Here is a 27,767-nt window from a genome sequence, read left to right as displayed (position 1 = left end):
TGTGTTGCTTTCTGTTTCATCCAAGGAAAAGACAGAATATTCTGACAGAATCGCAACTTCCCCTTCCTTCCTGTATATTGTAGTAGGGATAGCATGTAGCTTTGATTCCATCAGTCTCAAAGTTCTGGTTAAAGTTGTCATCACGGATTTGTGAAATGAATGAGTGCTATCTGTTGCAGATAATAGTGTTTATAGACCATGTGCCATTAAATCTATATGAATAAGAAAGTAACAGGCAAAAAATAGACTCATGGGATTAAAAGGGACTGACAGAATACACACCCCAGGCTGTTTATGCAGTGTTGCATTGCCATTTAAAAGACCTTTCCAAAAGTGTAAGGAGCAGCAGGCTGCAACAGTGCCAAGTTGTAATCCTGTCGTCTTATTTTTGTTTTGTTGTTAACCAAAGCCATAGTGATGGGCCTATGTCTCCTGTGAGAAGTCTTAGGGAGCTATCATTTCTTGACAGATTGCTCAGGTACTCATTTAGGACACGAGCCCTTTTTTTTTCTCATTATCCTGAAACTTTAAGAATAATGGAGCACTTAAAACATCAATTCCAACAATTGTTGGCGATAGTTTATTAAAATCTTATTTAAAAATGCAATCTTTGGTAAAGATCAGTTTGTCCAATTAATTGATTTAACATTGTAAAATCACCATTTTCTTTAGTGAGAAATGTGCAAATTTTTCTAGCCCACTAGTTATGTATTATCATCTTGATTTTCAAATAAATATTATCGGGAATGAATTTACCACATTATCACCAACTGTTATTATTGGGGTATATATGTACCCTTTGAATTTCTTGGAATAACTCCTTGATAATTACCATATATATTTTGGCTTCTTACATAAGATTTGCATTTTCCCTAAAGAAGTAGTTAAGCAATATGAGGGGGAGAAAATAGCCTTCTAATTGGGTGGTAGAAGGTTAAAACTTGAAAGTCCAATTTTTATAAACACAGCTGTCAGTTGTGTGTACAAAACATGATTAAAAATGTTCAGTGATAAATTTAGTCTCCACCAAATGTACACTTTCTCTAGGGGAGCAGTTTAGAAAGGAATACTCCTGTTATATTGATGTAAGCTGGTGACAAAAGGCTGACATCCAAGCGATGTTTGTTCTGTGTTGGAAACATTTCAGGTGGTTGGCATATGTGCACATGGGAGGCAGGGCTGTCTCTGTGTCACAGCCGACTCCATTTATAATCAGCTTCTGTGCAGAATACCCTCATGCAGCGTGAGGAGTAGACTCATTTAATTATAGAATACCAGAGCCTGTGGTGATCCTATGAAGTCAAAGCATTTTACACAAAAGGTCCAGCAGTTTTATTTTAACTTTAAACATATTTTTGTTTTTCGTTTACAGCACAGGGAATATAGTCGATAATATTTTAATAACTATATGTGGTGTCAGGTGGGTAGATTTATTGGGGTGATCACTTTGGGAGATAATGTCTGATTACTGGATTATATACCTGAAACTAATATTATATCCAACCGTTTTTAAATGACAAAATCCACAAGACTTAAAGGGAAGGAAGCTTGGTTGTCATTTCCTCGTGCATTTCTCTATAAGTTTTTCTTTCTGATTTTGTGCCCTTGACAGTAACTAATGGCACAAGCCATTCACCCACAGCCTTGAATGGTGCCCCCTCGCCGCCCAATGGCTTTAGCAATGGGCCTTCCTCTTCTTCCTCTTCTTCTCTGGCTAATCAACAGCTGCCCCCAGCCTGTGGCGCCAGGCAACTCAGTAAGCTGAAACGGTTCCTAACTACCCTGCAGCAGTTTGGCAATGACATTTCACCAGAGATAGGAGAGAGAGTTCGCACCCTCGTACTAGGACTGGTGGTAAGCAAATGGAAATCAGCCCAATTTTCTGGGGTGAGAGAGAGAGAGAGAGAGAGAGAGAGAGAGAGAGAGAGCGCGCGCGCGCCCGAGCGCGAGGGTGTGTGTGTGTGTGTGTGTTTGGGGGTGGGGGAGAGATTCAAAATACGGTCGTCTTTGTCACTGCTAGTTTGTTCTAATAGTGTCTACTGCTGGAGATTGTATGCAAGTCTGATAATTATATATAACAGGGCTTTTGATTCTGCATTGTGTGTTGACCCCCACTGTGGCTTCTTTTATTATATGACCAATAAAGATAGGGTTATCCAAACTTGCTGTTATTTTGGCCATAAATGTGTATGTATGTATAGAATTCAATAAGTATATAATCCTAGCATGTCCAGTGCCTTTCCACAATGACAACATATTTTTGTTATGCTAATGATCACTTAATCTAATTGGGTGCTCTTTTTAACTTAGTTGCTTTAGGGGACTTTTATTGTTAGCCTAGATGAACAAAAATTTATAACAAATAACATATTCTTTTATGTGCTTTCATTTTTAGGGCTAATAACATTTAAAAACTGTTTGTTGTGGTAAACTATATGTAACGTAAAACTTACCATTTTAACCATTTCCAAGGGAAGGGCTCACTGTCGTGCAGCCATCACTGCTGCTCACCTCCAGACCTTTGTCATCTCCCCAACCTGAGCCTCAGTAACCAAAATCACTAACACCTTCATTTCATCTCCCCTCAGCCACTGGGACCGCTATTGGTTTTTGAAGAAAAAATTCTTTGTTTTAGGTAGAATTACTTAAATTATTAGTGTAAGAATAGAACATTATTCTCAGTTGACTTGGGAACATTGTAGTATATTCTATATTGCACTAGACATGAGAACATAATATCATTTTTAGGGTCCTGAATCGCTTTTGCATTTACTGTGACTTCAAATATAAGTAGAGGATTTTCATTTAGCAGGGAGATTTTCCCATAGCAAACCGAGTCCTGCAGAAGCTGTGAGTCACATACTCAGTCCTTTTATCATCCAGGCCTTACACTAGAACTGAGATTCAGGTGATAGGCAGAAGTGTCTTTTTTCTAGAAATAGATCATTTATTTTTATGATGTGGATTTATTAGGGGCAAAGACATTCCAGTTCTGTCTTGTCAGAGAAGTCCCAGAATGAAAAATCCAGGTGAGAGCCTAGTGCCGTAGACATGCATCACATCGAAGTCTCGCGCATGGACAGGGAGTTTGCAATTCCGTTTTCAAATGTCGTCTCCCTCTCCTCTGCACTCTAAGAGCAAAAGCTTTTGAGTTTGCCACAGCCCATCAGCTTCACCTTGTACTCCTCCAGGACAGGAAGGTGATTTTGACAGAAGAATGTCAGCATACTACAGTTACTCTCGTCAAGTCACTTATCTTTTCCCTTTTATTTATTTCTTGAGTTTTGCATAATAGGCTTTTCAACATCTAAATAAGTTAGACCAAGGAACCACGGAGTAAATCCCGAACAGTCACTGTATTAAGCAAACAGTGAATATGTTGTTACTAGTAAGAATTTTTTTTGACAACTGCTTTATGAATTTGATTATATCTTTAACAGTGGTTTCCATAACTTTAAATATAGAAAGATTTGATAGCTTTAAGATTTTTCCACATCTTAAGTGGCATACTTTTTTGATTGTATAGCTTTTAAAATATATTTATTTACCTAAAAACCTTATGGAGATAATTTACGGGGAAACGTTAGTTAATAGTGCTTTGCAGGTATTAGGCAGGCAGTGAACATTTATCAAATGAGTGAGTGTCTAGGCAGTGGAGTTTGTTTTGAGCATTGACTACAAGCTTTTACACAGGCCGTTTTAATTACATCTTCGGACTGTGCGTTGAGGTACTGATTTTTGTACACATTCTGTATGTGAGGTTTACAGAAGGGAAATACACAAGTTGACCCAAATGGTAGTGACAGGCCCATGATTTGCACTCAGGTAGTAAATCATAATGAACCTCATTATGCTGTTATTTAGACAGAACTTAGAAAAATATTAGTATCTGTTTTCATGTGCAAAATGCAACTGGTGTGGCTTTAAAAAATGAGCCATGGAAACAAGGTGGGGGGATAGTAAAGGGTCAAGTGCCTACTATGTGGTGATGAATTGACTTCAGGCTATGGGTGTACAATGCCATGTACAGCTCCTGTGTCATGGAAATGTGATCTATGGAAATGTAACCTATTTAATCTTATTAACCAATATCACCCCAATGAAAATAATTAATTAAAAATCTTAAAAGTATTTACTAACTGAAAAAAAATAAGAGAAACAGAATGAAAAGTTTTTTAAAAAATAGGCTTCCTAACCTGTATTGTCACAGAGAGGAAGCTAGTGTTTATTCATAATTTTATGTTAAGATATTGTGAACCTGGGGGTATAAAAGTTTAGATCTTGGTGCCCCATACTTTGTCATAAAAGGAAAAGGAACTGTATAAAAGGAGTGGGGAAACACTATTCTAAAGCTGTGTGGTCACAAATGTCCAATTTTGTCAGGCATAAAGACAATGGAATATTTGAAGTTGAGACCTACGTTTGTAGTTGTGATTCTGCCTAGGGACTAAGGAAAATGAGCCAAATATAGTTAATTTACTCAACATTTTAATAATAGGTTGGTTGTCTGTTAAGTAGATGCTTTCATCAATATACATTACTCTCTGCAGGATACAAACTTCGAGTATTTTGGGCTTGTTTATATGGGATAGGTTAGGGGTGGATTTGAGTCATTCTGCAGTCTCTATTGGGTTGAGCAATATATATTGCCTCAATGCTAAATAAAATAGCTTTGACAACTGGGAAGTTTTTTTACCTTCTATAAGACTCAGCGAATCAGAGAAGGCCCAAACGTTTTCTTTGGCTTTAATAGCACAACACACTACCCAACTAAGCTGTTATCCTGAGCAAAGATGCTTTGGTAGACAAAGAAAGAATGTAAGATGAAAGAACAGGGGAAGAATACTTGTACCAGCGGTAACAAAGACATGACATGTGGGATAAATTGAGATTCTGACACTTGCCTTTGGCCCATTACGTGATCAGTTGAGCTTTTAAATACATCCAAATGTGTTTGTTTTCCATAAAGGTAATATTAAAATGTTCTTCACAATTGCGGAGCCTTCTCTGACAAAACTATGCACATTATTCTCAAAGTACCGTATTTATTGAGCTTCATTTTCAGCTGTTATTTTTAGAGGCGGGTGATACAATAAACTATAACATGATATTTTTTGCAAAGTCAGACAGTTTTATATTGAAAATACTGCTTCCTATATGTGTGTCTGCTGGTTATTACACTATGTTATAACAGTATTAATAATTTATTAGTCTTGGTGTTTTTACTATTTACCAAGAGACAAATGTGTTTATAATATATATTTTCTTCCACAGAACTCTACTTTGACAATTGAAGAATTTCATTCCAAACTGCAAGAAGCTACTAACTTCCCACTGCGACCTTTCGTCATCCCATTTTTGAAGGTATTGCACAGCTCACTGGTCTGGAAAGGATTTCGAGCCATATTGTTGCTAAGTCGCAACAGTGTTTCTGTTTAGAAGGGAGGGGCTCAGAAATGTAAGGGTGCTTTGACTTCGTTTAATGGACGAAAACTATCTGAACATAAATGGTTTTATGATCCTTTCTGAAGAAGCCTTTTTTAAAAACTTTTATCCTCACCCAAGGACACTTTTCCATTGCTTTTAGAGAGAAATAGAGAGAATAAGGGGAAGAGAGCAACATTGAAGTGAGAGACAGCACTGATTGGCTGCCTCCTGTGTGTGCACCAACCCCGGGATCAAACCCATAACTCAGTCATGTGCCCTGGCCAGGAATCAAACCCACAACCTTTTTGGTTACGGAATGATGCTCCAACCAATTGAGTCCAGGGTTAAAGTAGCCTTAACATTATAATACAGTGTGTTTTGAATAGTTAAGTTGGAAGAAGAGTTGAGAAATCTCTTTGAGTAAAGGTTTTGTTTGTTCTTTGGTCATATGAATTACATTTTATATTTTGCTTGTCTTTAGAATGAACAGGACATTGGCTGTACTTTTTAGTTTTCCCGAGTTTTTTCCTTCTCTTTATTTTTGCAACAACCCTCATCCCTTTGCCGGTTAAGAAATTGGGAATAAGTGACAGACCCAGGGTATGTCTATCTGAGTATTGTCTAAGGTATGGGTTACAGGCAGTTTTGAGTCCTCAGTTTTTCATGCTCCTTCAACTACCACCTCTTCAATAAAGCCACTGGAAAACATGAAAAGAGTGCACAGTAGAAAGAAGGGACATTTCTGTTCAACAAAGCAAGTGACTAATTCACTGATGGATGCTAAAAGAAGTGATAGTTTTGATAGGAAAGCAGATTACTAGGGTTCCTTGGATTTGCGTATGTATATTGCCCAGGCTTTGTAGGTTGTCAGTGAATAATGTGGAAGGACAAACCCATTTAAAATACCATTTACAAATTGTCACCCAAGGATATGTTTATTGATTTTAGAGAGGGAAGTAGAGAGGGAGGGAAGGAGGAGAGAGACAGAGAAAAGACTTCAATGTGAGAGAAAAACATCGATTGGTTTCCTCCCCTACGTATGTGCCCCAACTGGGGATTGAACCTCCAACCTAGGTATGTGCCCTGACCAGGGATTTAACCCATAACCTTTTGGTGCAGGGGTTGATGCTCCAACCAACTGAGCCACCCAGCCAAGGCAGAACAAACCTATTTGTATACTAATGGTAAGCTTTGCAGATTGACCAATGAGAAAGATTCTTAGCCATCACCTTTAAAGGTTATTTTCAAAATGAGCACTCCAAGAAGCCTGTGATTCCATTCTTTACCAGGAGTATTTACCTTCCCTTTCGATTCCTAGAACTCTGTATTTGGGAGACACCAGAAATATAACTGACCAGAGTCCTGTGTGAAATTCCATCTCTCTCTTTTTTTTTTAATCAGACACATAAGGTTCCAGTAACTATCCAAATGTCTAGAAAGGCTTGTGTGAACTGAGCCCAAATTCAAAACTTTATGGATGGTAAGGCTTTCCTGCTGTTACACGTATGAGGTGAAATGAAATAATTTGTTCTGAAAATGTCTACAAACCAATACATTGGATCTTTTTATATGGAAATCCAGATTTTAATTATGTTCTTTTCATTCTTTTCTAATTGCGTATTTAAGGTAACAGGTATGATGTATTAGTATTTCCCTCCAAAATGGCTATACTACAATCATATATTTTTAAAAGCAGATTATTTTTGAACATGTCAGTTGAGTGTAGAATCTTTGGTTTTCTGAGAGTTGTTTTCTGCAAAGACTTCATCATGTGAATGCCATTTCCTGTGCAAATACCACTGGTTTCTTTGCTTACAAGGAAAAAAAAAAAAGAAAAGGAATGGAGAAAAAAAAGACTCCTTTCAGGGTCAAGTTGGCAGCCAAAAAATTTTTTAAAAGCTTACAAGGACACTTCCATGTTCTTCTATCACCGCTGCACACCATATGGTTACCATATCATTTAGTTGGGATCATTGGAATCAAAGATATAACTTTTTTCCCCCTAATTTTAGTGCTTTTTCTCAAAGGAGACATTAATGACAAAAACCATATGGTTGTGGGAACTCGGGCCTTAATAAGTGCATTCAAACATTGCTCTAACAATATGCATTAAAGTCTTGTTTTCATTAAGCTAATGTAACCCTCAGACCCTCGATTCCATTTTGCATTTATGGAGAAACATTTACTGGAAGGATATTAGACACCATTCTAATTACCTAATCTGGCACCAGAATTAGAGCAAACAAAATTGCTTTGTATTACCATATTTTTTAAATTGGAAGAAGATGTTTATGGAATCACTAAATTAAACTGAGTACCACGTGAAAGCCTCTTGTCTTGTGCCATCCATACATTTAAATTTGAGACTGGAGGCATGCATGTTTACTATTAATCACTCAGTCGTGTGACAAGGATTGTATTAAACATGAAGTTAGGAATCCCACCAAAATATAGATAAGATGAATTTAAATAAAATTTTTTGGTGAAAGCAGTCATAGATACAACATCTTTTCTTATAAGCATCTTAATTTTTAGACATCAGTTAAAAAGTTTATGCTTTAACCATATCCATTATTTAACAGTCTTTGCAAAAACATATTTGATCCTGAAACTAAGAAGTTATTATCTATAACACAAACCCAAATAAATGCGTATTTTATAACTTGTCTCCAGGATTACTATTTTATGTATCTTAAAATCAGCTTTTGTACTGAATATATTAAGGCTGTTGCTGGATGGAAGCCAGGGAATGCTTTGCCAAAACACATCTGCACACAAGATGTCCAGCCTGTGAGTCAATTCTCCTGATTATCATTCAGGAATTTGTCTCTCCGAGCTGGCATAACTATGTTTGCCTGCTTGGTTAAATATTGCTAGCATTCCTGAGAGGAGGAATCTGATTGCTTTTGAAAGGTCTCTGCATGTTCAGATAGAGCCTATACCTGTGGTCCCAACCGAATCTGTTTCATACAGCAGGGCAGCAGCCTTGGTTGTAGTGCATATGGGGGGTGGGGGTTATGATACCCCAGGTGCCTCCTCTTGATGAGGATGCTGGAGATACTACGAAGGAGGTCATGGGATATTGTTGATTTTTTTCCCCCTCCTGTCTCATTATTCTGAGTCTCATGCTTTGTTAATAGAGTTCTGAAGATATTTTATGTCTGTTTTTTAAAAATATTTTATTTATTTATTTTTAGAGAGAGGGAAATGGAGGGAAAAAGGGAGAGAAACATTAATGTGTGGTTGCCTCTTGCATGGTCCCTACTGGGGATCTACTCCACAACCCAGGCATGTGCCCTGACTGGGAATTGAACTGGCGACCTTTTGGTTCTCAGGCTGGCATTCAATCCACTGAGCAATAGGAGCCAAAGCTTTTTGTGTCCTTTATGAGTACATTCTTGTCCTACTATTTTTTTATCTTTGGCACTTTTTGAAGGAATCAGGAGTAGAGAGGTTTGCAGTATATTGTTTTGGACAATTTAAATCTTTTTTAAAATCACGTTTTAAAATTGTTATTCTATTACACCTTTCCAAATTTTTGCCCTCCTCCATCTACCCCCACCTCCCCCGCTCCCGCAGTCAATTCCCACACTGTTGTCCATGTCCGTGGGTCACTCATACATGTTCTTTGACTAGTCCCTTCCCCATCTTTACACCATTATCCCCCTCCCCACTCCCCTCTGGTCGCTGTCAGTCTGTTCCTTGTTTCCATGCCTGTGGTTCTATTTTGTTCCTTAGTTTATTTTGTTCATTAGATTCCTCTTATAAGTAAGATCGTATGGTATTTGTCTTGCACTGCCTGGCTTATTTCACTTAGCATAATATTCTCCAGTTCCATTCATGCTGTCCCAAAAGGTCAGGGTTCCTTCTTTCTGCTGTGTAGTATCCCATTGTGTAAATGTACCACAGTTTTTTGGTCTACCCATTTACTGATGGGCACTTAGGCTGTTCCAGCATTTGGCTATTATAAATAGCATTGCTATGAACATTTAAAATCTTACACTTCAGAATGATTCTTAAAACTTTTTAAATGTTTACATGGAGTTGCTATTTTTTAATTTTATTGATGGCGCATATATCTTGAGATCTACCTTCACTAGGAAAGAAGACAGTTTAAAAAAATACTTGGAAATATATTTATTGCCCACATGATCCTTTAGACCAGGAGTGTCAAACTCATTTTCACCGAGGGCCACATCAGCCTCGCAGTTGCCTTCGAATGGCTGAAAGTAATGTTAGGACTGTATAAATGTAACTAACCCTTAACAGTTAAGTGAGAGCTTGGCGCTGCCACCAGATGGAAACAAGGTGCCAGGCTGGCTTTGGCCCACAGGCCTTGCGTTTGCCACCTGTGCTGTAGAGTAACTGTAAAGCATTTATTTTTAGCATTGTTCTGGTGTAGGAAGTTATTTTCATTGCTACAGTGTGTGATATGTGCTTATCTTTAGCAAGTACCCTAGTATTTTATTTATGCCTCGTGCAGAAATATGCTTTGGCATTATTATGAGATGGTTCCTTGGTTAATATCTTGGAAAATGGACTTGGGTTTCAAGTCCAGCCTTTTTGCCTGTCCCTGATACTCTAGAGGGCCCAGCTGGAACCTCCTTTATTCAGAAATGCTTTTCTTCTTGGTGGGTTAGTTAATGTACATGGCACCTGGTTTCTACAAATAAACCCTTGTGTTGCAGAGATTTATGTTACTGACCTTTCCTTGAATTTGGGAGTTAAGTGTCATTGGGGATGAGTGCCATTCACTCTGCCATACTGTTCACTCTGTTCTCCTCCCCTTGGAAAGAATAAAAAATAGAGAGTGAGAGAAGAAAAACAAAAAAGCAACAACAACCTGGATTGATAATGTCAGAGTAAGTTTACTTTTTAGAGTAAAATTCCGTTTTCATTTTAATGCTTTACTGTGTGTGAAATTGACTCCTTCCCTATGGTTACATTTGAGAGTGCCAGAATTATGTATTAACAAGCATGTTCTGAGAGTCTTTTGCAAAGTTCTGGTCTTGGTGAGGAGTGAGAGTGATGGATACATAGGATTCCTTCTATTAAAATACATGTGTTTTTTAGAATAAGGATGACAGCAGATTATTTGTGTACACCTCTTGTGTGTGCCGCTTTGTGCATGAATTCCACCTGGAATATCCGACCATACTCGGGGCATTACTTACATGTAATGTCCTTAAATGAATCTGACTATTCCTAAAAGTAATGTCTACTTTCATCTCTCTATATTTTTTTCTTCTTCAAGTTAATAGTTGACCAGAGATATTTCATAGGATTAGCCTGTTTTACCTGGGTAAGTAACTAGATACAAAAATGAATATGTCAGGAAGCCTATTTTGAAATTAATTGAAGTATGTATGTATTTCACATACCCTCTGTTTTCTGTGGTGAAAAAGCAAAAGATGCTTATGGACAGAGCCAGAACGTCATATCCTGTAGAGCTTATAATCAGTATGTTCTAGCATGAAGGACCTGAAACATAAAGAGGTGCCAGTCCCAATGTTCTTAGTGGCCTGGAAGCAGGGGAGGTGAGGTGGCTTACAAGGGTCAGATACCTCACACTTGGGGCAGTCTGAGCTCAGGGAAAGACTGGCCGCATAGCCCAGGGCTGAGGTGCGTGCCTGAGAATCAGCTCTGCTGCCTACATTCAGGGACATCTGTGTTTAGTCACATTGCCTGCTCCATCGGTGTTGGAAAGCAGGCTAGGTTCATCCTTGTCTTCTTGTCATGCTCCTGCAGGCGAACCTGCCCCTGCTGCAGCGCGAACTCCTGCACTGCGCCAGGCTGGCCAAACAGAACCCTGCCCAGTACCTCGCCCAGCACGAACAGCTGCTTCTGGATGCCAGCACCACCTCACCTGTTGACTCCTCAGAGCTGCTTCTCGATGTGAACGAAAACGGGAAGAGGCGAACTCCAGACAGGTGAGAGGGAGGACTGTGGACTGACCATGGCCTTTCCCTTGTACCCCTGGTATGAGGACATGTTTCATGTGACATCTACATTGCTTGACCTTCACCTCTTGCAAAATAGCAATAAGCTAAAGTGTCCATCTTGGGGACCCTTCTCTGGCCTAGGATGCTACAGAACATTGAACCTCTGGCCTGTGTCAGGCTTTTGTGCAGCTTAATCTTTGTTGCAAATAATATTAAAGTAAATGCTAAAGATGAATGATATTCAGATGTGCCAGGTGCCCCTGAGGGTTCTTAGACACACAATCTTAAAACTGTCATTTATTATATAATTCGACCCATATTTTCCTCTTCAGTGTCAGGAAATGTGCTGTTCTAAATTGTCTCAAAATATGATGGTTTTGAAAGCTGGCCTTTATGTATTACTCAGTAAATACAATGCAATAGCTATTTAATTTGCTTTTATGTGAACCAAGATAAATCTTCTAGGAAGCTAGGTGAACTGAGTGAAGATAAGAGTTAAATAATAAAGATAATAAATGGCATTTTTGCTGAAAAAATTTTATTTGTCAGCCAGTATTTATCCTATCAGAAACTCTACTCTCTTAATGAGAATTCAGAGAAATGTAAAACAAAGTCCCTTCAACAAAGTAGTTGTTGAATAAGGCATATACATGAAAATGCTCATGCATCTTACTAAAATAATTTTCTTTACTGTTTCATGATCATATATAATAATTTTCTAATGTAGGAATGCAAAGTCTTATTAGAAACATTTTGCATGGCAGTAGTGAAATATGGAAAATGTGAATATGAAAACAGTGTTTGAAAACTTATCTGTTGCCCTGACTGGTGTGGCTCCGTGGACTGAGTGGCTTGCGAACAAGAGGGTCACCAGTTCAATTCCCAGTCTGGGCACAGGCCTGGGTTGCAGACCAGGTTTCCAGTAGGGGGCACATGAGAGGCAGCCACACATTGATGTTTCTCTCTTTCTCCCTCCCTTCCCTTCTCTCTAGAAATAAATAATAAATAAAATTTTAAAAAGACATTTAAAAAAAAGAAAACTTGTCTGTTATGTACTCTGTTTTCTTTCCCCATTTATATATTCTCTCTTTAATCAGGCATGAGTATAGCAGCCATTGAAAGGTCAACACTTGGCCACAGTTATGTTCCAGATTGATAGGAGTTTACAGTCCTTGGAGCTGCTCAGAGACATCTATGTGTAACTGACTTAGCTGCCCCTAAATGAATCAGCTGCTTTGCAAATCAGAAGGTTATTAAAAGCAAGCCAGTTTACATATAGTTACTATAATTTTTATGTTACAATCTCTTGAATTTATCTTCTCTTGACATAGGACCTCTTAATAGTTTAAAGTTACTGAAGCAAAGGTTAAACATTAGTTTACTTCTGGCATACTATAGACCCACCTTCATATATGAACTGCTAATAGTGCTACTTTGTATTTTTGCAAGTCTTATTTCCTTGGCCATATGTAAGCATTTAGTACTTTAGCTTTTAAAGGGAACTGCTTAGTCCAGGTGTCTGAGAGCCACATCCACATGATCCTGAAATCCAAGAAGCGGCCCAAGGATAGATGATTCACATGTGCATTCTGTCTGCTCCTAACCATTTGCTCTGCAGGAAATCCATACTGAGTGCAGGTATCGAGATGTTTCAGCTCCTTTTTTCCCCACAACAATGTAGTAAAAGAATTAGGAAGAGACTGGGTGGGAAACTGGGACAAAGAACATTTACTTCGGTGGAGGAGAGGGTAACGGGAAGGTTTAGATAGCTGTGATAAATGTAAAGATAATCCTGTAGGCAAAGCTGGAAATAGACAGTGTATTCTAGAAACCCTAATTGTGAAGCAGCCATAACAGGCAACACTAAAACTTCCCTCATTCATCTCTCTGTATTCCCAGCCATTTCCCCACTGGTTCTTTTCTGGTGTTTTGTATTTTAATGGACTCTGCCTTTAGACTTTCCTTGGACAGTGCTGAGGTCAGACCTGAATGATGTGCTAACACAGAATTGAAAGCTTCATGTAAAGGACACAGAAAGTCAGCATTTTTGTCGTGGTGAGCTGTGGCTGTGTGTGCATGCGTGTTTGTCTTCAGCCAGGTCGAACTCTCTTAGAGCCTTCAGTTTTATTCTCCCTGTCGCTGCTCATAGACTGCAGAAACTCCTGGAGTCAGGATTAGCCAGCTTGCTCTTTGGGTGGAGCATTCTTTGTCAGGTGGAACCTCGAAATGTCTGTTATAATGGAAAAATGGCAAATGGACTTCCTTTGAGTTAGGAGGAAGGGTAATGGGAATATGTTGTGTAAATACACTTTCATCTTGTGGGAATTTGATCAGGGCCAAGAAAATATGGGCCTCTATAGTATTCCTTTGCATACATTTTCGGCATCTTGTTTGCATATGCATTTTCCTCTTCTCTGATTACTTATCTGTATATGCAGACCCACTGTAGGAAGTGGTATAGAGTACGGTGCTGTCTGACAGCAGAGCTCTTTTTGTTTTACTGAATGTTTTGTTGGTGCATATGGTCTGACATGGATGAGCAGCCACGTTGAGATTCTGGAGTCTATTAAACTGGCTCATTAAAAAGATCAATCTGTTTCTGTAATAACACTGGGAACCATCAGTCACTAAAAGGGGGAAAAACTGACACCTGAGGAGAAAACACATTTTGGTAATTTGTTCCTGACATGTCATGAATAAAAGAGCACTCTGCATTTTGTTTACAACTTTGGGGGCTTCCATGTTGTGACGATTGCAAATTTGAGCTACAAGACCGTTGTCACGTGTTTTAGGAGTGGGTTTTGGCAAATATAACGTTTTTCTCTCCTTAACTATGATTGTTACTGCTTCTATCTTTTTAGTTTTTTTTAAGCATTATTATTATTTACTAAAAATTGAATACTCTGAGAAAGCCTACAAAATCTATTTTTTTTCCTGTATGGAGCAATGAAATGTATTCTTCTTTCTTTTAAAGGTAGCTCTGTGGTGAGTCCCTGACCTACTGTACTGGATTTGTAGGGCTGTCATAGAATATTGTATAACATAAATTAGAAAAACAAAATCGTCATTGAAAAGCTATACTATTTCTTTCTAAAATACTATGGAAAGTAAAAAGAAAATTTCGATTTCTACCTCTTGTGAGTATGTAAAAGTTAATTATTTACAGCAGACCTTTATTTTGCTGTTCTGTGATGGAAGAAGCTGAAGAAGGAGACATGAACTTTTTTTTGGCTCTGGTTAAATGAAGTGACCACTTTTGAAGAGAGAGCGTAGAAGTTAAAAGCCCTCTTTAAAACTGCTCACCGTGATGGTTCATTGAGACACTTGCACTTTCACATGGAGTGAGGTGAGGAGAAGCAGTTAGAGAATGCTGTATTTCTTGAGACTGCAGATGCATAAAATTCAGAGTTTTAAAAAATACTTGTGTTGTATTAATTAGCATTGCTCTCATTCTTTTTCACAGCTTTGATATTGCAGCTTGTTGTTATAATGTGTCTTTAATATTGTGTTTTTATCTGTTACGCTAATTTTCTGACTCAGAGAATCTTTCTTGCTTAAGATACCAAGTTGAATTATCATTGGTTTTTGTTATGGGTAACACTGCCCCAGTCCAACTATTTGAAAAGTTGGTGCTAAGTATTAATTCCCTTCAAATATATACCATCATTTTAAGGTATGACTATTTTAAATTACAGGTTAATACATCTAGAGTTTATTGTGAAGGCCACTTAGTTGCATTAATATATGTTTCCTCCTCCTCCAATAATTAAACATTATATTTTTTAAAAAGACCTGCTTGAACTTTAGAATTATATGATTTGTCAGCTAGGAGGGATTGTATGGAGCCAGCCAGGCCCCGTTTGTCTTATGCTTGAAGAAAAACTAAGGCCCTAAGAATTTGACTACAGCCACAAACCTTCATAGTGGAAAAATCAGCATATTTGCATACCTGAAATTTTGCAGTTGCACAAAATTTGTTTTAATGTGCAGAATGTAAATAAAGAAAGCTCAACTGTGAATTGTTTTATTCCCCTTTCCCTCTTTTATTCTTCTCTATAATTGCTCAAGTGGGTAAATGCAGTAGTGTAATATTTTACAAATCTTTTTATAATAGAGGATCTCTAGTTAGCCAGGTTTCCTGGCTTAAGGAATAAGTTAGAAGACACTGAAGTCTGGAGGGTCAGAAGGTAGTCATTTCAAAACCACGTTCATTGAATATATAATGTTTGTCAACATAGTACATGCTAGCTTAAACTACTAGGTTCATTTTTTCTTTTCTGTAAGATGAATAAGGTTTCAATATTGTTGTACTTCTAAAGAGAAGAGGTAAATATGTACACTTTCCAAGGAACTGCAGGATCAATCGACTGTGAGTAAGGATTAAATATATATCACCTATAGCATTCAGTTTCCTGTGAAAAATATAAGTAATACTATATTCATGCATTCTTCTTTTGAGTTAGGTCCTTTATGGATACTTAACTTTCAAGAAGTGGATAATCATCCCTGTGGGAATGAATTAAAAAAATATTTTCATTTGTGAAGGATTCTAGTGAAATAGCATTAAGTTGCATTAGATGATGTGAAAGCATGGTGTTTTGAGGACATTTTGGGCTCCCTGTACTCCGGTCTTAACGTGGACTTCCCAGCCTGGTTTCTTGCTGCTCTCCTAGGGTCTCGCCCCGCTCATGTCCAGTTTGTATTCAGAAGGCTGTTTCTGCTCTGCTGTAGTTCTTACATGCCACAGTTGTATTTATACTCCACAGGCTAACTCAGACAGTATCTGCTATTTAATAAAGCCTTTCTGATCATAAATAGTTATTATTTACTGAGCACTTAAGATGCACCAGGCCCTGTGCTAAATAATTTACATACTAACACATAGCACCTCCTTCCTAATAGTCCCGTGGCCTGGACTCTGGCAGGCTGGGTAAGGTGTCTGAAGTCATGTAGCTTGTAAGAGGCCCTGATGGGGTGCTGAGCGTAGATTCTCTGACTTGAATGCCCATGCTCTTCTAACTGTGATTCTGTACCATCGGCCTCTCAGTGCCCCAGCTTAAAAACAAATGCTGCAAGTTATTGAATGCTAAATATGTGGTAGGCTCTTTACGTACATTCTTTCAGATTATCCTCTCAGTAGCTCTGAGATAATCATTCCCATTTTGTGGACCAAAACACTGAGGCTTATAGAGGTGAAGTCCATACGTCCAACAAATAGAGCCAAAATGTGAACCAGCTCCATGGTCCCTGTTCTTTCCAGGGTATATTCTGGAATGATCTTTTCCCACTGCAATCTCCCATACCACTTTTGTACTGTTTGGTACCCGGTAACTTCAGGTTCTGTATGAAAATATAGAAGTCATAGCTCCAATTAAGTTGTTTTGATGGCAAGAGATTTCTTGCCAGTACACTTCCACAAAAAATGTAGTATGGCATTAAATTGTAATCTTCCAGAGGGTGTTGGGGGATTAGCTCTTGTTCATCTGTGTACGCCCACTAAAGAGGATAGTGTATAACACAGAGTGGGTATCTAAAATAAAACAAAGAAAAATACCACACACAAAACAAAACAAAACAGAACAACAACAAAACTACTTGAACAAATGCATCATGAAAGTTAAACTTAATGTGGTCATTTTCATTATTATGCAAAATGGTCTCTTCCTTGAGTTTTTCTTGCTTTCTACTGTTTTAAAAGATGCATCTCTGAGATGCACTCAACAGTGAAAGTAGCCATCAACAGCCCAGGAACAAAATGTCGTGATTGGTTCACTGACCAAAAAACTGGAGGGCTTCGCTCAAAATGTACAGATGACAAGTTAGAATAAGAAAGCACAGCTCCAGACAGAAGGAGCAGTAGAAATTGACAATGTCAGCAATGGCCAGAAATTACGACAGGCAGGGGACAGCCAGTAAAGGAGTCTTAACTGTTGAGCAGATGGGGAGTGCCAGGAGACACATGACGGAGTGTCCACCTTCTTGTGGGGGGAGAGAAGAAGGCCCAGGTGGTTCTGAACTGCTGTATTGTAATCCTCAAAGGTCCAGGCATGATGTGTATATGTCTGGAGTGGCCACCATCCACCATCATTTCATTCATTTCTGAAGGTTTTAGCATGCTGCTCAGGAAGTGAGCTCCTAGGTGGTTGTTCAGCCATGGAGAGACTGAAGGCACTTACTCCATGTGGCCCAGTAGTGACAGTCCTGTACCACTCAGCTCTCTCTCCCTCCCTGTCTCAATAGCCCACTCCCTCTAAGAGGACAGCAAAACACAGAAACCGCTATGGGTTGTCATGAAGTACTAGGTTTGCTTTTCTTTTTGAGGAGGCAGGGGAATTTGTAATATATTCGTAAAATATATTTGTAATATATTTAATATATTTTGTTTCAGGTGCATTATTTAGTACCAATAGGAAGGTGTTTTGTAAAAATTTTATCTAGATTCACCTACTTTTTAACAAATCATGAATAGAACTTTCACTGAATTATATTGAAACTATGACAAGAAGGCTTAACACCGCCCTTTTGATTCAGTGTCTGCTGCTTCTGGGAGAATCTTAACAGACTGCATATATAAGGAAAGACAAGGAAGATGTGTTTAATATTAAGTTACTAATGTTTGGGGGCTCTTAAGAAAATAGAACTGTTACCTCCTGATCTATATCTTCTACATATAGGCGTCTAAATTACAAAAAAAAAGTTTTAAAAAACTTTAAGAGGCTACTGGCATCTTCCTCTGCTCTGGCTGAGACACTGGCAGAACAGGACAGACACATGGGTGATGGTGCCAAGGTCAAGAGACCCAGGGCGGGACAGAGGGACCTGCGCTAGAGACGCTAAAGAGACCCATGGCAGGACTGGATCTGGAGAAGACAGTTCTTGCGTGACTGCCAAGTCCCTACTTGGGCGACTGGGTAGGAGGCAGCATAACTGACTGGTGCAGGAAGTACCAGAGGAAGATGAGGTCAGTTTGGACAAATTCTGTTTGAAATGGCCACGTAACTTGGGGAAGTGAGCACTATGGCTCTTATTTATGTATAACAGGACTAAGATTAGAATCGTGAAGTTTCTTCCATGCCATTCGCTGTACCAGTTTGCCCCTAAAACAATCTTTGTAGTGATATCCCTGCCCCCTACACTTAAAAATAAAAAGAACATTTTAGTCAAGAAAAGAATTTGTCTGTTCCTGTCATGCAGGATGTTGATTAGCCCTGTTACATTATTTATTGTCATGATCTTATAATAACTTTTTGTCACTATTCCTCATTTTTTTAATGTTATACTATTTTATGCAAATGTTACTAAGGGGTTATCAGTGTGTAGTGGCCAATTATGACATTTAAAATATTTTATTTTAGAGGCAAGTATTTTTTAAAAAATGTTTTCTTTCATAAACAGTCAGTTTACAGTCTATGGGGTTTTATTTTTTATTTTTTTTTTTACAGGCTATGTTTTTGAGGAACAGGTGAAAAAATAGCTTGAAATGGATTAAAGTATAAATTAAGTTGTCTTTTTAAGGGGATTTTTTTGTTTGTTCATTTGTTTGTTTTTAATAATATGAGTTGTTTCCTTCCAGTCCCACGTACTTGGCAGGAAACCGAATCCCAAACTTAACTTTCCCAGGTTACCTGAGGTAACACAGCTGAGGCCTCCATGGGCCTCCGTGTTTAGGACCATCGGCCCCTGAGATTGCAGTGATCAGGATCTCAGTGTTGATGTGGTTAGATTACGTACAGGAAAGTTTCTTCTGCCTGGTAGGGAAATAAAGTACCCTCAGGTTAACTTGAAAAACAAACAAACAAACAACGCCTTCCAGAAATCTATGAGACATTACAAACTTCCCACTAGAATTTGAGTTACTTAAAGAATATGCTAGTATAAGACACTTACTAATATTTGTTAGTTTTGCCTAATACACTTTGAAAGGACAACAAATAAACACTCAGATTTGGAATTTGCCCAGGCGTGTGAGGTGTAGATAGAGGCAGGCATTTCTAAGAAGCAGACAGACAAATGGCAGTGAAGTTGTTTTAGATACATTCATCCTCTGAGTAGCATTGACCTTATAATGGCTGTGAGGGATTCAAGGAAGCACCAGTGAGACCTTATTTTTGTGGGATGAGTGTTTAAATGTTTTGCTATTAAAATGTGAGTTGATGAACTTTATTGTTTCCATTGCTAGTTGAGTAATGGGACCTCAAATAGGACAGTGGGGACCTGATAGAAATGATAGGTCCCAGCTTGGGACCTAGCCCTGCTTGGGATATCACTGTTTGGTTTAGGGGGGAAAAGGTCTTTTTTTTAGTAATAGATCCTTGAAGTCATAGTGCTAACCAGATGGCTGCTCTGAGAGTAAAGATAAATTACACTTTGAAATTTGTAAGAAATCTTCCAATATTGTATGTTGTTATCTTTGAACAAGGGTATACAAAACCAGACTTGAGGTGGTTTGACACAGCTGGGCCAAAAATATTTCTATATTTGGAAATACAACAGTGGTTACTCTAAGGTATTTAGAGGGTATCTTTTATTTTTGCACAAATAATTAGCTATAAATAATAAATTGTTCATAACAAAGAACAGAGAACTTCTCTGTTGGCTAAAGTAGTTGACATAGGCACAGTTTGGCCAGAGGACCATCAGCCCTGTGTGTTTTTATCTGCATGATGTTTAGATGTAAATATAGAAAAGTTGAATTACAGAGTTTTCCAACTAAAAGGGACCTCAGAAATCATCTAGTCCAGTGGTTTTCAAACTTGATTTTAGTAGCAGACATTTTCTTTAAAATAAAACCTTAGGTGGAACCCAAATTTATAAAAACAGATAATAATAAGTGGGTTCCTCTGGCCCTTTAAATTTTGATTATTTGGGGGAAGATTTCTTCATTGCCTGCAGATTCCCTTACATGCCTCACGTGGCACAGTTTGAAAACCACTGACCTAGTCCAACCCTTTCATTTTGCAGATGAGCAAACTGAGGTCCAGAGAGGTTAAGTGGCTTGCCCAAGGTCACACAGCTAGTCGTGGAAGAGCCAGGACTAGATCTCAGGTCTCATGATTCCCAGTCCAGAGCTCTTTCCACTACACCACACTGCCAGTAAGGTAGGTGCTGTGTTAGCATTATGTTCATAGCTGCTAATAGTCTTCAGTATTTTCCAACTGATTTATACTGGTAATATGCATTGAATGTTGAAGTGTATTGTTCAGAAATGTATAGGATATGGAAATACAGATTACAATCACATAGATAATACTCTTAGAAGATAAATCGATATCTAGAATGTTTCTTTCATTTTAAAAAATATTTTAAAGCAATGCGTTTAGGTAATGTCTGAGTTGTAGTGGACATTTTTGTCTGGTGTGAATGATGTTTGAGTACAGACACCTGCTTTGATGGGAGCAGCATTGAGACTTCTGGCTACACCTGCAGACTTTGTGTCCCGCTGTCATGTCCAATGTGGGCCAGTCTGCTGTCTCCAGGGCAGTGCGCCTTTCTTCAGGATGTAGTGGGCATGTATGATTTCACACTGCACTCTGCAGTTTCCCTCAGTTCTTTATGTTCTATACCTCCTGTCTCTGAGGCCTTTATTCTTCTCAGTCTGGTGTGTGCCAGTTGTCACTGGAGACCTACCCCTACTGGAGGGGAAGGATGGCTCATTGTCAAATGCTGTGGCCCTCATGAGCTCTGTGGCTGAGTCATTGCCACTCTGGTTCCTCTGGTGTTATCAGACAAAGATTATCCTGGAAGCCAGGAGAGTAGGGAAGATTTCTTAAGGCCTCTATGCTATTGTTACCAACCTAAAATCAAAGAGGCATGCAGAAATCTGCAGCTGCTGTGTCTTGGTAGAATTCTTATGGGGAAATTTTGCAGGGAAGGTAGACGTTACTGCTGGGCTAATGACAGAATGCTGTTCTTGTGGGGACCGCCAGCCACTTCATAGAAAAGTGGTTTAGGATCTGTGATTCTGGTCACAGTTGGATGTGGTTTGCTCCTGTCTTATTGAGTATATTCAGTTAGCCCTTAAGAATAGAGATTTATTTAGCCAGAAAATATCTATTTAGCATCACTTCTCTTTGCAAATATAGGAACAGCGATTAGTTATCAGGTCTCATTTATATAAAGTATTCCTTTTGAAAGCCAAGTTCAGAGTTTTGTGTATCACATGATCAAGTGCAGTTAGCATGCGCCATCCCAGCCTGAGACCTGATGGCCCCGCAGAGGTCTCACATGTTCTCTGGGCATGGGTTTCCTCAACGTTAAAATAAGGGGTTTCACCTGAATTCTCGTTGAGCTCCACCTAGCTTTGTATAACTGCTTGTTGATATCTTGGTGACTCAGGGTAACGTCAGAGTCCCAGACATTGCATTAATTTATTGCATTAGCTCATTCGATTAGCACTTTTTAATAGAACTTTCTGTATCTCTGCAGTCCACTATTATAGCCACTAGCCCCAAGTGGCAATTGAGCACCTGAAGTGGGGCTACTGCTCCTGAAGAACTGGATTTTAAACTTTACTTAGTTTTCCTTAATTTATATTTAAATTTAAACAGACACATGTGGCTACTGTATTGGACAGCACAGCTCTTAGATGGTCATGGACATAAAAGTCAGATGCCAGGTTGGATGAATGGAGTAGGTGTACCTTAAATTAAGAATTCATCAAGAGAATGATGTTCTAACTTGAATCTTCATCAAATACAATTGGTCTTATGGTAATTTGTTAGAAATCCAGTACTCTCTTTTGAATGATAATATGCTACAGAGTGAGATCGAGTTTCCTTTTATTCCCGACCTAAAGATCTGAACCTCAACCGAAATGATATTTGCTGAAAGGTGTTTGAGAATTGAACCATTTTCTCCTGTGTGCAGTTCTGTGATCACTTAGCCCCCAGCATGGGTTTCAGTGAATCCCCATAGGTCTTCTGGGAAGCTGAGTTTACAGAGTTTCTGGCCAGTAAAGGAATATTCTGTTTATATTACACATTCAAATGTGAGTGTCTGAATTATGCTGCTTTCTGAGTACATATGAAACAAACTCTTTTTCTCCCCTCCTCCTCCTTAGAACCAAAGAAAATGGCTTTGACAGAGAGCCTTTGCACTCAGAACATCCAAGCAAGCGACCATGCACTATTAGCCCAGGCCAGCGGTACAGTCCAAATAACGGCTTATCCTACCAGCCCAATGGCCTGCCTCACCCCACCCCACCTCCACCTCAGCATTACCGTTTGGATGATATGGCCATTGCCCACCACTACAGGGACTCCTATCGACACCCCAGCCACAGGGACCTCAGGGACAGAAACAGACCTATGGGTAAGACTGAAGGATCTGTTCACTTCTTATGGGATTTGGATGCTTGAAGATTTGCATCATTACTTCTCAACTGAACTTGAGGCTTGAAATTTGTGACAGGGGTAAAAATTCTCTTTTCTTTCTTTATATTGTCTCCTTTATGAGAAAAGTTGATAATATGTTGTTTAACAGCTATGCTTTTTTCCTCTTAATTACTTGTATTCTTACAACAGCAGGTTAATTTTTTGGAAGGAGACATCCAAAACCCTCAACTAAACGGGAAGTGAATTTTCAGTTAGACTTTTTTTAATATGAGACATTTTAATTGCAATCTGCCTTCCACAAATATTTTTAAAAACCCATTTATTTTATTGTATCTTTTATTTCAGATAGACAAACTTCATTTTTATTTTTCTAGTCTTCATGATATTTCATATTTGAAAAATATGATATAGCATGTCTGTGGCTTAACAGATGTTCTTTGAGGAATGATTCGGTACTTTCTTTTTTAACTTTAAACTGCCAGTGATTAAATTTAGTATTGAAATTTTGTGTCAAAGATTAGAATTCCAGAGAAGGAATGAGTTTATAAAAATATGTGTTCCATGTGCCTGCATTCATTCTTCCTTTGCATAAAACTATTGGAAATGAAGCTTTTAGGACACATGTCCTTCTAAAGAACAAATGAACACCATGAAAAATGAAAGGGAAGGTGAACAAGGTAGGTTTTGATAGGCGATCAGTGGTCGAGGTGAAGGCATCAGAGCACTGTTCCTGGAGCCCCTTCAGTTCTTAATTTTTGGTGAGTCAAGCTCTTTACAGACTGACTGGGAGCAATAGTCAGGCCTCTCTATTTCCATCTTCTGTGTCCCTGCCACCCACCAACAGGACTGCCCCTCATGGCTAGTTGCTGACATAGTGTCCTGACTTGGGTGATTTGTTGGGCAAGGATCCTGGAAACAGTCGGGGATAAAGTCCAAGTGCACAACCAGAACATAGAGCTGAGGGTGCAGAACTCTGCGAAGTGCAGCCAGCCAGGTATTCAGTGCCTGAATAGTAGGGACCGTGTTGTTTAGCCACAGGCAGAGGCAGCGTGGTGAGCAGCAGTCCACAGTAGATTTCTAACTAGGTTACCAGCAAATAGAGACTGCAACATATAAGGCCTTTTTGCCTTTTGACATACAACCCTTCAGTATTTGAAAGCAGAAAGGGAGAGGGGAGGGGAAGGGCAATTAAGGACCCGTTTGTGAGACAGCAGCACAGTAGTTCTGCTGTCCCACAGCAATCACTCCTGCATTCCTGCGCTGTGTCAGAGACAGAGCTGCATGTGGGATCTGGGCTTCCTTCCTAGCCAGTCTGTCTCATGCTCTCTCAGTACCATCTCTGAAGAATTCTCAAAAGTGGTCATGTTGTTTCTCAGACCGGGTTGATATCCTGACCCCCAAATCAAATGTGATGACGACCCCCTTCCAAGCAAAAGCCTTGTCCTTTGTTTATAACTTAATGTTCCAAACATTGGATGGCTCATTTTCAAGTAGAAATGGAGGCACCAGGTCATTGTAAGACCAGTTCAAGATACCCCGCTGTGTAGGTGCTAGGATCTGGCCAATTTCTTAGGTAGCAAGTGCTGTTTTATGAAATACTGGTTTGAGTATACTATAATCATCTAGGAAGTAATTACGCTTATGTGCAGTGATTATGTTTTCATTTAGTAATGTAAAAATCCCTTTATGAATTATATCTATTAGTTTTATGGGACTTTTTCCAGACCATGTTCCTTACCTTTTAATTATATTAGCTTATAAACCTAATAGTACTAATCTCTATAAATATGTACAACTATTTAATCATCTCTAAAGTCTGGCAGAGTTCAGCGCATGTTAATATAAAATAAAATCTTGATGTATGAGTGACAAAGTATGGTGTTATGCCAGGCTGCCATTTTGAAAATATAAAAATTCTCATGAAGATATACTTGGTCTGGTATGATTTATAAATGCCTGTTTTATGTAGAGATATATACTCACTAGAATCCTTTAACGAAAGAACTTTACAAGCAGCATTAGTTTAGAAATAACATTAGAGTTTAGTCTAGTTAGCTAAAATCTTCTAAACCCTAAGAACCAGTTAAGGCTCAACAGGAGTGTCAAACTTTCCACAAATGAAAATATGCTGTTTAATGGTCATGAGCTACTTTCTCCTAGTATATCCCCCTGGTATTATAAATATAAATAAAAATTGTGTGCAGATGAATGTTTATCTGAAATAGAGAAATTAATAAATGTCTAGTTTTGAGTTGCTTTACTTTTTATTTTTAAAGATTTGATTCAGAGTTCAAAAGCAGCAAAGTCCTATATCTTTTTTCCACCAAGTACTTGGGCTCAAACATGTTTCTAATGTACTTGTTATTTTTTCTTAAATGAGATGAGGCTTAATACTGTTCCCCAAATGTTGGAATTTTATTAGCCACAGACATCCTGTTTCACTTTAATATTCCATATGTTAGCACTTCTATCATTATTGATTTATTCAGATGAATTTTGAAACTTTTGAAATCTCTGGAGTTCTTAGTTCTGAAAGGCCTCTGTCATGAAAGTCAATGCTACATTTATCGATGCTACATTTGTACCTCGTCACTCTCCAGTTGTCTTCTGTGATGACTCATTCGGCAGTGTTGCTTTTTCTTTAAGACACAAGCAACAGATAAGTCGACAAGAATTACATACTTGGAAACATTTCAACTCGAAATAGTCACAACAAACAGCAATAACTAAATACTACTTTTCCCCAATGTCTTTTCTATTATGCGAATTATTAAAACGTATTTGCAATTCTACATTTTTACCAATAGGTGGCATTGATAATTTTAACTTCTAAATGTATCTCAAATATGTTCTCATTGGATAGGAATGATGCAAAGGCTTTTATGTTTAGCTTTTTAGTTAGTCTGAGGGGAAATTGCATTTATTTGTTCATTTTTCATGGTTGATATTTGTTCATGTTTTATGGTTGGCTGACAGCAGGCATGTGACTCATCATATTTATTTTTCCAAATTAGCTAAAGGAAGGAATTTTTAATTAGTCAAATTTCGCAAAAAGTGTAATGCAGTGATGCAGTGCCTCATAACTCTTGTCATCTAACTCTTACATAGTACCCTCAGAGAATTCTCTGGGTGTCAAGAAACCTAAACCATGTACCATTATACATGGTTTATACATTTCCCCCATTACCATTTAGTCCCATTATACCTCCCTCCACCCAACAACCCCCACACTATTGTCCATGTCCATGAGTCCTTTTTCTTGTTGGCTCAGTCCCTCCGGTGTGCCATGGCACACTGGTGAGTCGCAAAAATGTTTTAAATATTTAGTCAGAGACACTGACTTCTTTTCCTTTCAATTGTCAAATAACAAAATGACAACAGCCAGTACAACAATAGCTGCCCAGTGTGAAGAAATCAAAATTACAATACTTTATTTGTTAGATCAGCAAAAAATATATTTTTTGGTGTGCCACAGAATTTTAGTAGTTTCTGTGTGCCATGAGATGGAAAAGGTTGAAAAGTCACTGGTCTAAACCAAAAAGAATAGTTGTAACTGTTTAACATGGAAACTGCCGTAGCCCAGTGCCTTTCCTTTGTAGTAGAACCTGAGGTGCCTTATGCATAATGACTTTGTAAGAAGAATGACCCATTTCCAAGTATCTCAGAGCCTTCTACGGTATCCTTTTTTAAAAATTTTACTGAGTTTTTATTATATAATGCAAATAAAAGTTTTATTACATAATCCAGTTTAATTGTTTCAGGTTCTTCATGTTTTAACAAGTTATTTTGGCACTTATTTATTTTCATTAAATTTTTAAATTTAAGTATAGTTAGTATATAGTCTTATGTTATATTAGTTTCAGGTGCACAATATAGGGACTTAACATTTAGTACCTTATAGTGTGACCATCTCACTAGTTCTAGTAATCCTCTGTTGCTGTACAAACTATTCACAATATTGTTGACTATATTCCCTTTCAACTTTCACCCAACCTCCCCACACTCTCCCCTCTGGTAACCATCCCTTTGGTCTCTGTTTCTATGAGCCTGTTTTTGTTTTTGTTTTAGATTCCACATATAAGTGAAACCTTATGGTATTTGTTTCTTTCTGTCTGACTTTTTTTCTTAGCATAATAACTTCTAGATCCATCCACGTTTGGGCAAATGGCAAGAATTCATTCTTTTTTTTATCACTATGTAGTATTTCATTGTGTGTGTGTGTGTGTGTGAGAGAGAGAGATATATCTTTATCATTGATGGATACCTAGTCTGTTTCCACAGGCTGTTGTTGAGACACATTTATTTTCTATTTTGATGAGCATCCTCAATAACTGCTCATGTTATTACTATTGTTACTAACTTGGTAAGCATTTACGTGTTACTTTTTTATGGTAGTATCTTCATTGTGTTACTAAAGAGCAAAAATATTTATGCTATGGACTACAAATTAGGCTTTTTAATTTCTTGGGTGAATTCATGATATTTGACCAAAATTATATCTGGTATATTAATTTTTTTCATACAGGATATTTGATTTGTTTCTATTTTTTATATTTTGGTAAGTTGAATGGATATATGCAGCTTTCATATTATGTGAGTCCTCTCTTCATGATTTAACTTACCATGGAAATATATGTAATAGGATTGTGTTTATTTACACTGTGCTGAAATGTGGAAAAATTTTACTATGCTTTTTTAAGAAAAGCATGTAGCATGATTTATGCTGCCTTTATTTTTAATGCAGAACAATCACACTTTGAAACGAGTTAATGTCTTCTTGTGGTTTCTTGTTTCTTATATTTATCAAAGGAGTTAGAATTTTCACTTAGGGAATGTCACGTGGAAAACTAGTTCAGGGCTTAGTGTCACTTGACTCCTTCTGTCCTCATGTGTAAAATAAAGGGTCTGACCCAGATGACCTCCAGGAGTCCCTAACATTTTATCATTCTGTCAGTAGCCTGCCTGTCAGGTAATTCTGAATCTGCGTGTCTCCACTTAAAGTTGAATATAATTTCATATTGTTTAGTTTGCCCTGTAGTCTTTTCTAAGTATTTGTGTGCATATG

General features: G+C 38.1%; 1 protein-coding gene across 5 annotated transcripts in view; it reads left to right on the top strand.

The window, feature by feature from the left end:
* The window catches only part of RUNX1T1 (RUNX1 partner transcriptional co-repressor 1), a 148,081-nt gene that overhangs the window by 86,709 nt on the left and 33,605 nt on the right, over positions 1-27,767 (top strand). For all 5 annotated transcript variants that reach the window (XM_045861281.1, XM_045861280.1, XM_045861282.1 and 2 more), the window contains 4 exons: positions 1,613-1,854; positions 5,275-5,364; positions 11,176-11,357; positions 22,429-22,679. In XM_045861281.1, coding sequence (XP_045717237.1) covers positions 1,613-1,854; positions 5,275-5,364; positions 11,176-11,357; positions 22,429-22,679 — 765 coding nt within the window. The remainder of the gene's footprint in view (positions 1-1,612; positions 1,855-5,274; positions 5,365-11,175; positions 11,358-22,428; positions 22,680-27,767) is intronic.

Source organism: Phyllostomus hastatus, unplaced genomic scaffold (genome assembly GCF_019186645.2).
Source record: "Phyllostomus hastatus isolate PE091 unplaced genomic scaffold, TTU_PhHast_1.1 phas_scaffold_21, whole genome shotgun sequence".
Taxonomy (NCBI): domain Eukaryota; kingdom Metazoa; phylum Chordata; class Mammalia; order Chiroptera; family Phyllostomidae; genus Phyllostomus; species Phyllostomus hastatus.
This window is presented reverse-complemented; position numbering and strand designations above follow the sequence as displayed.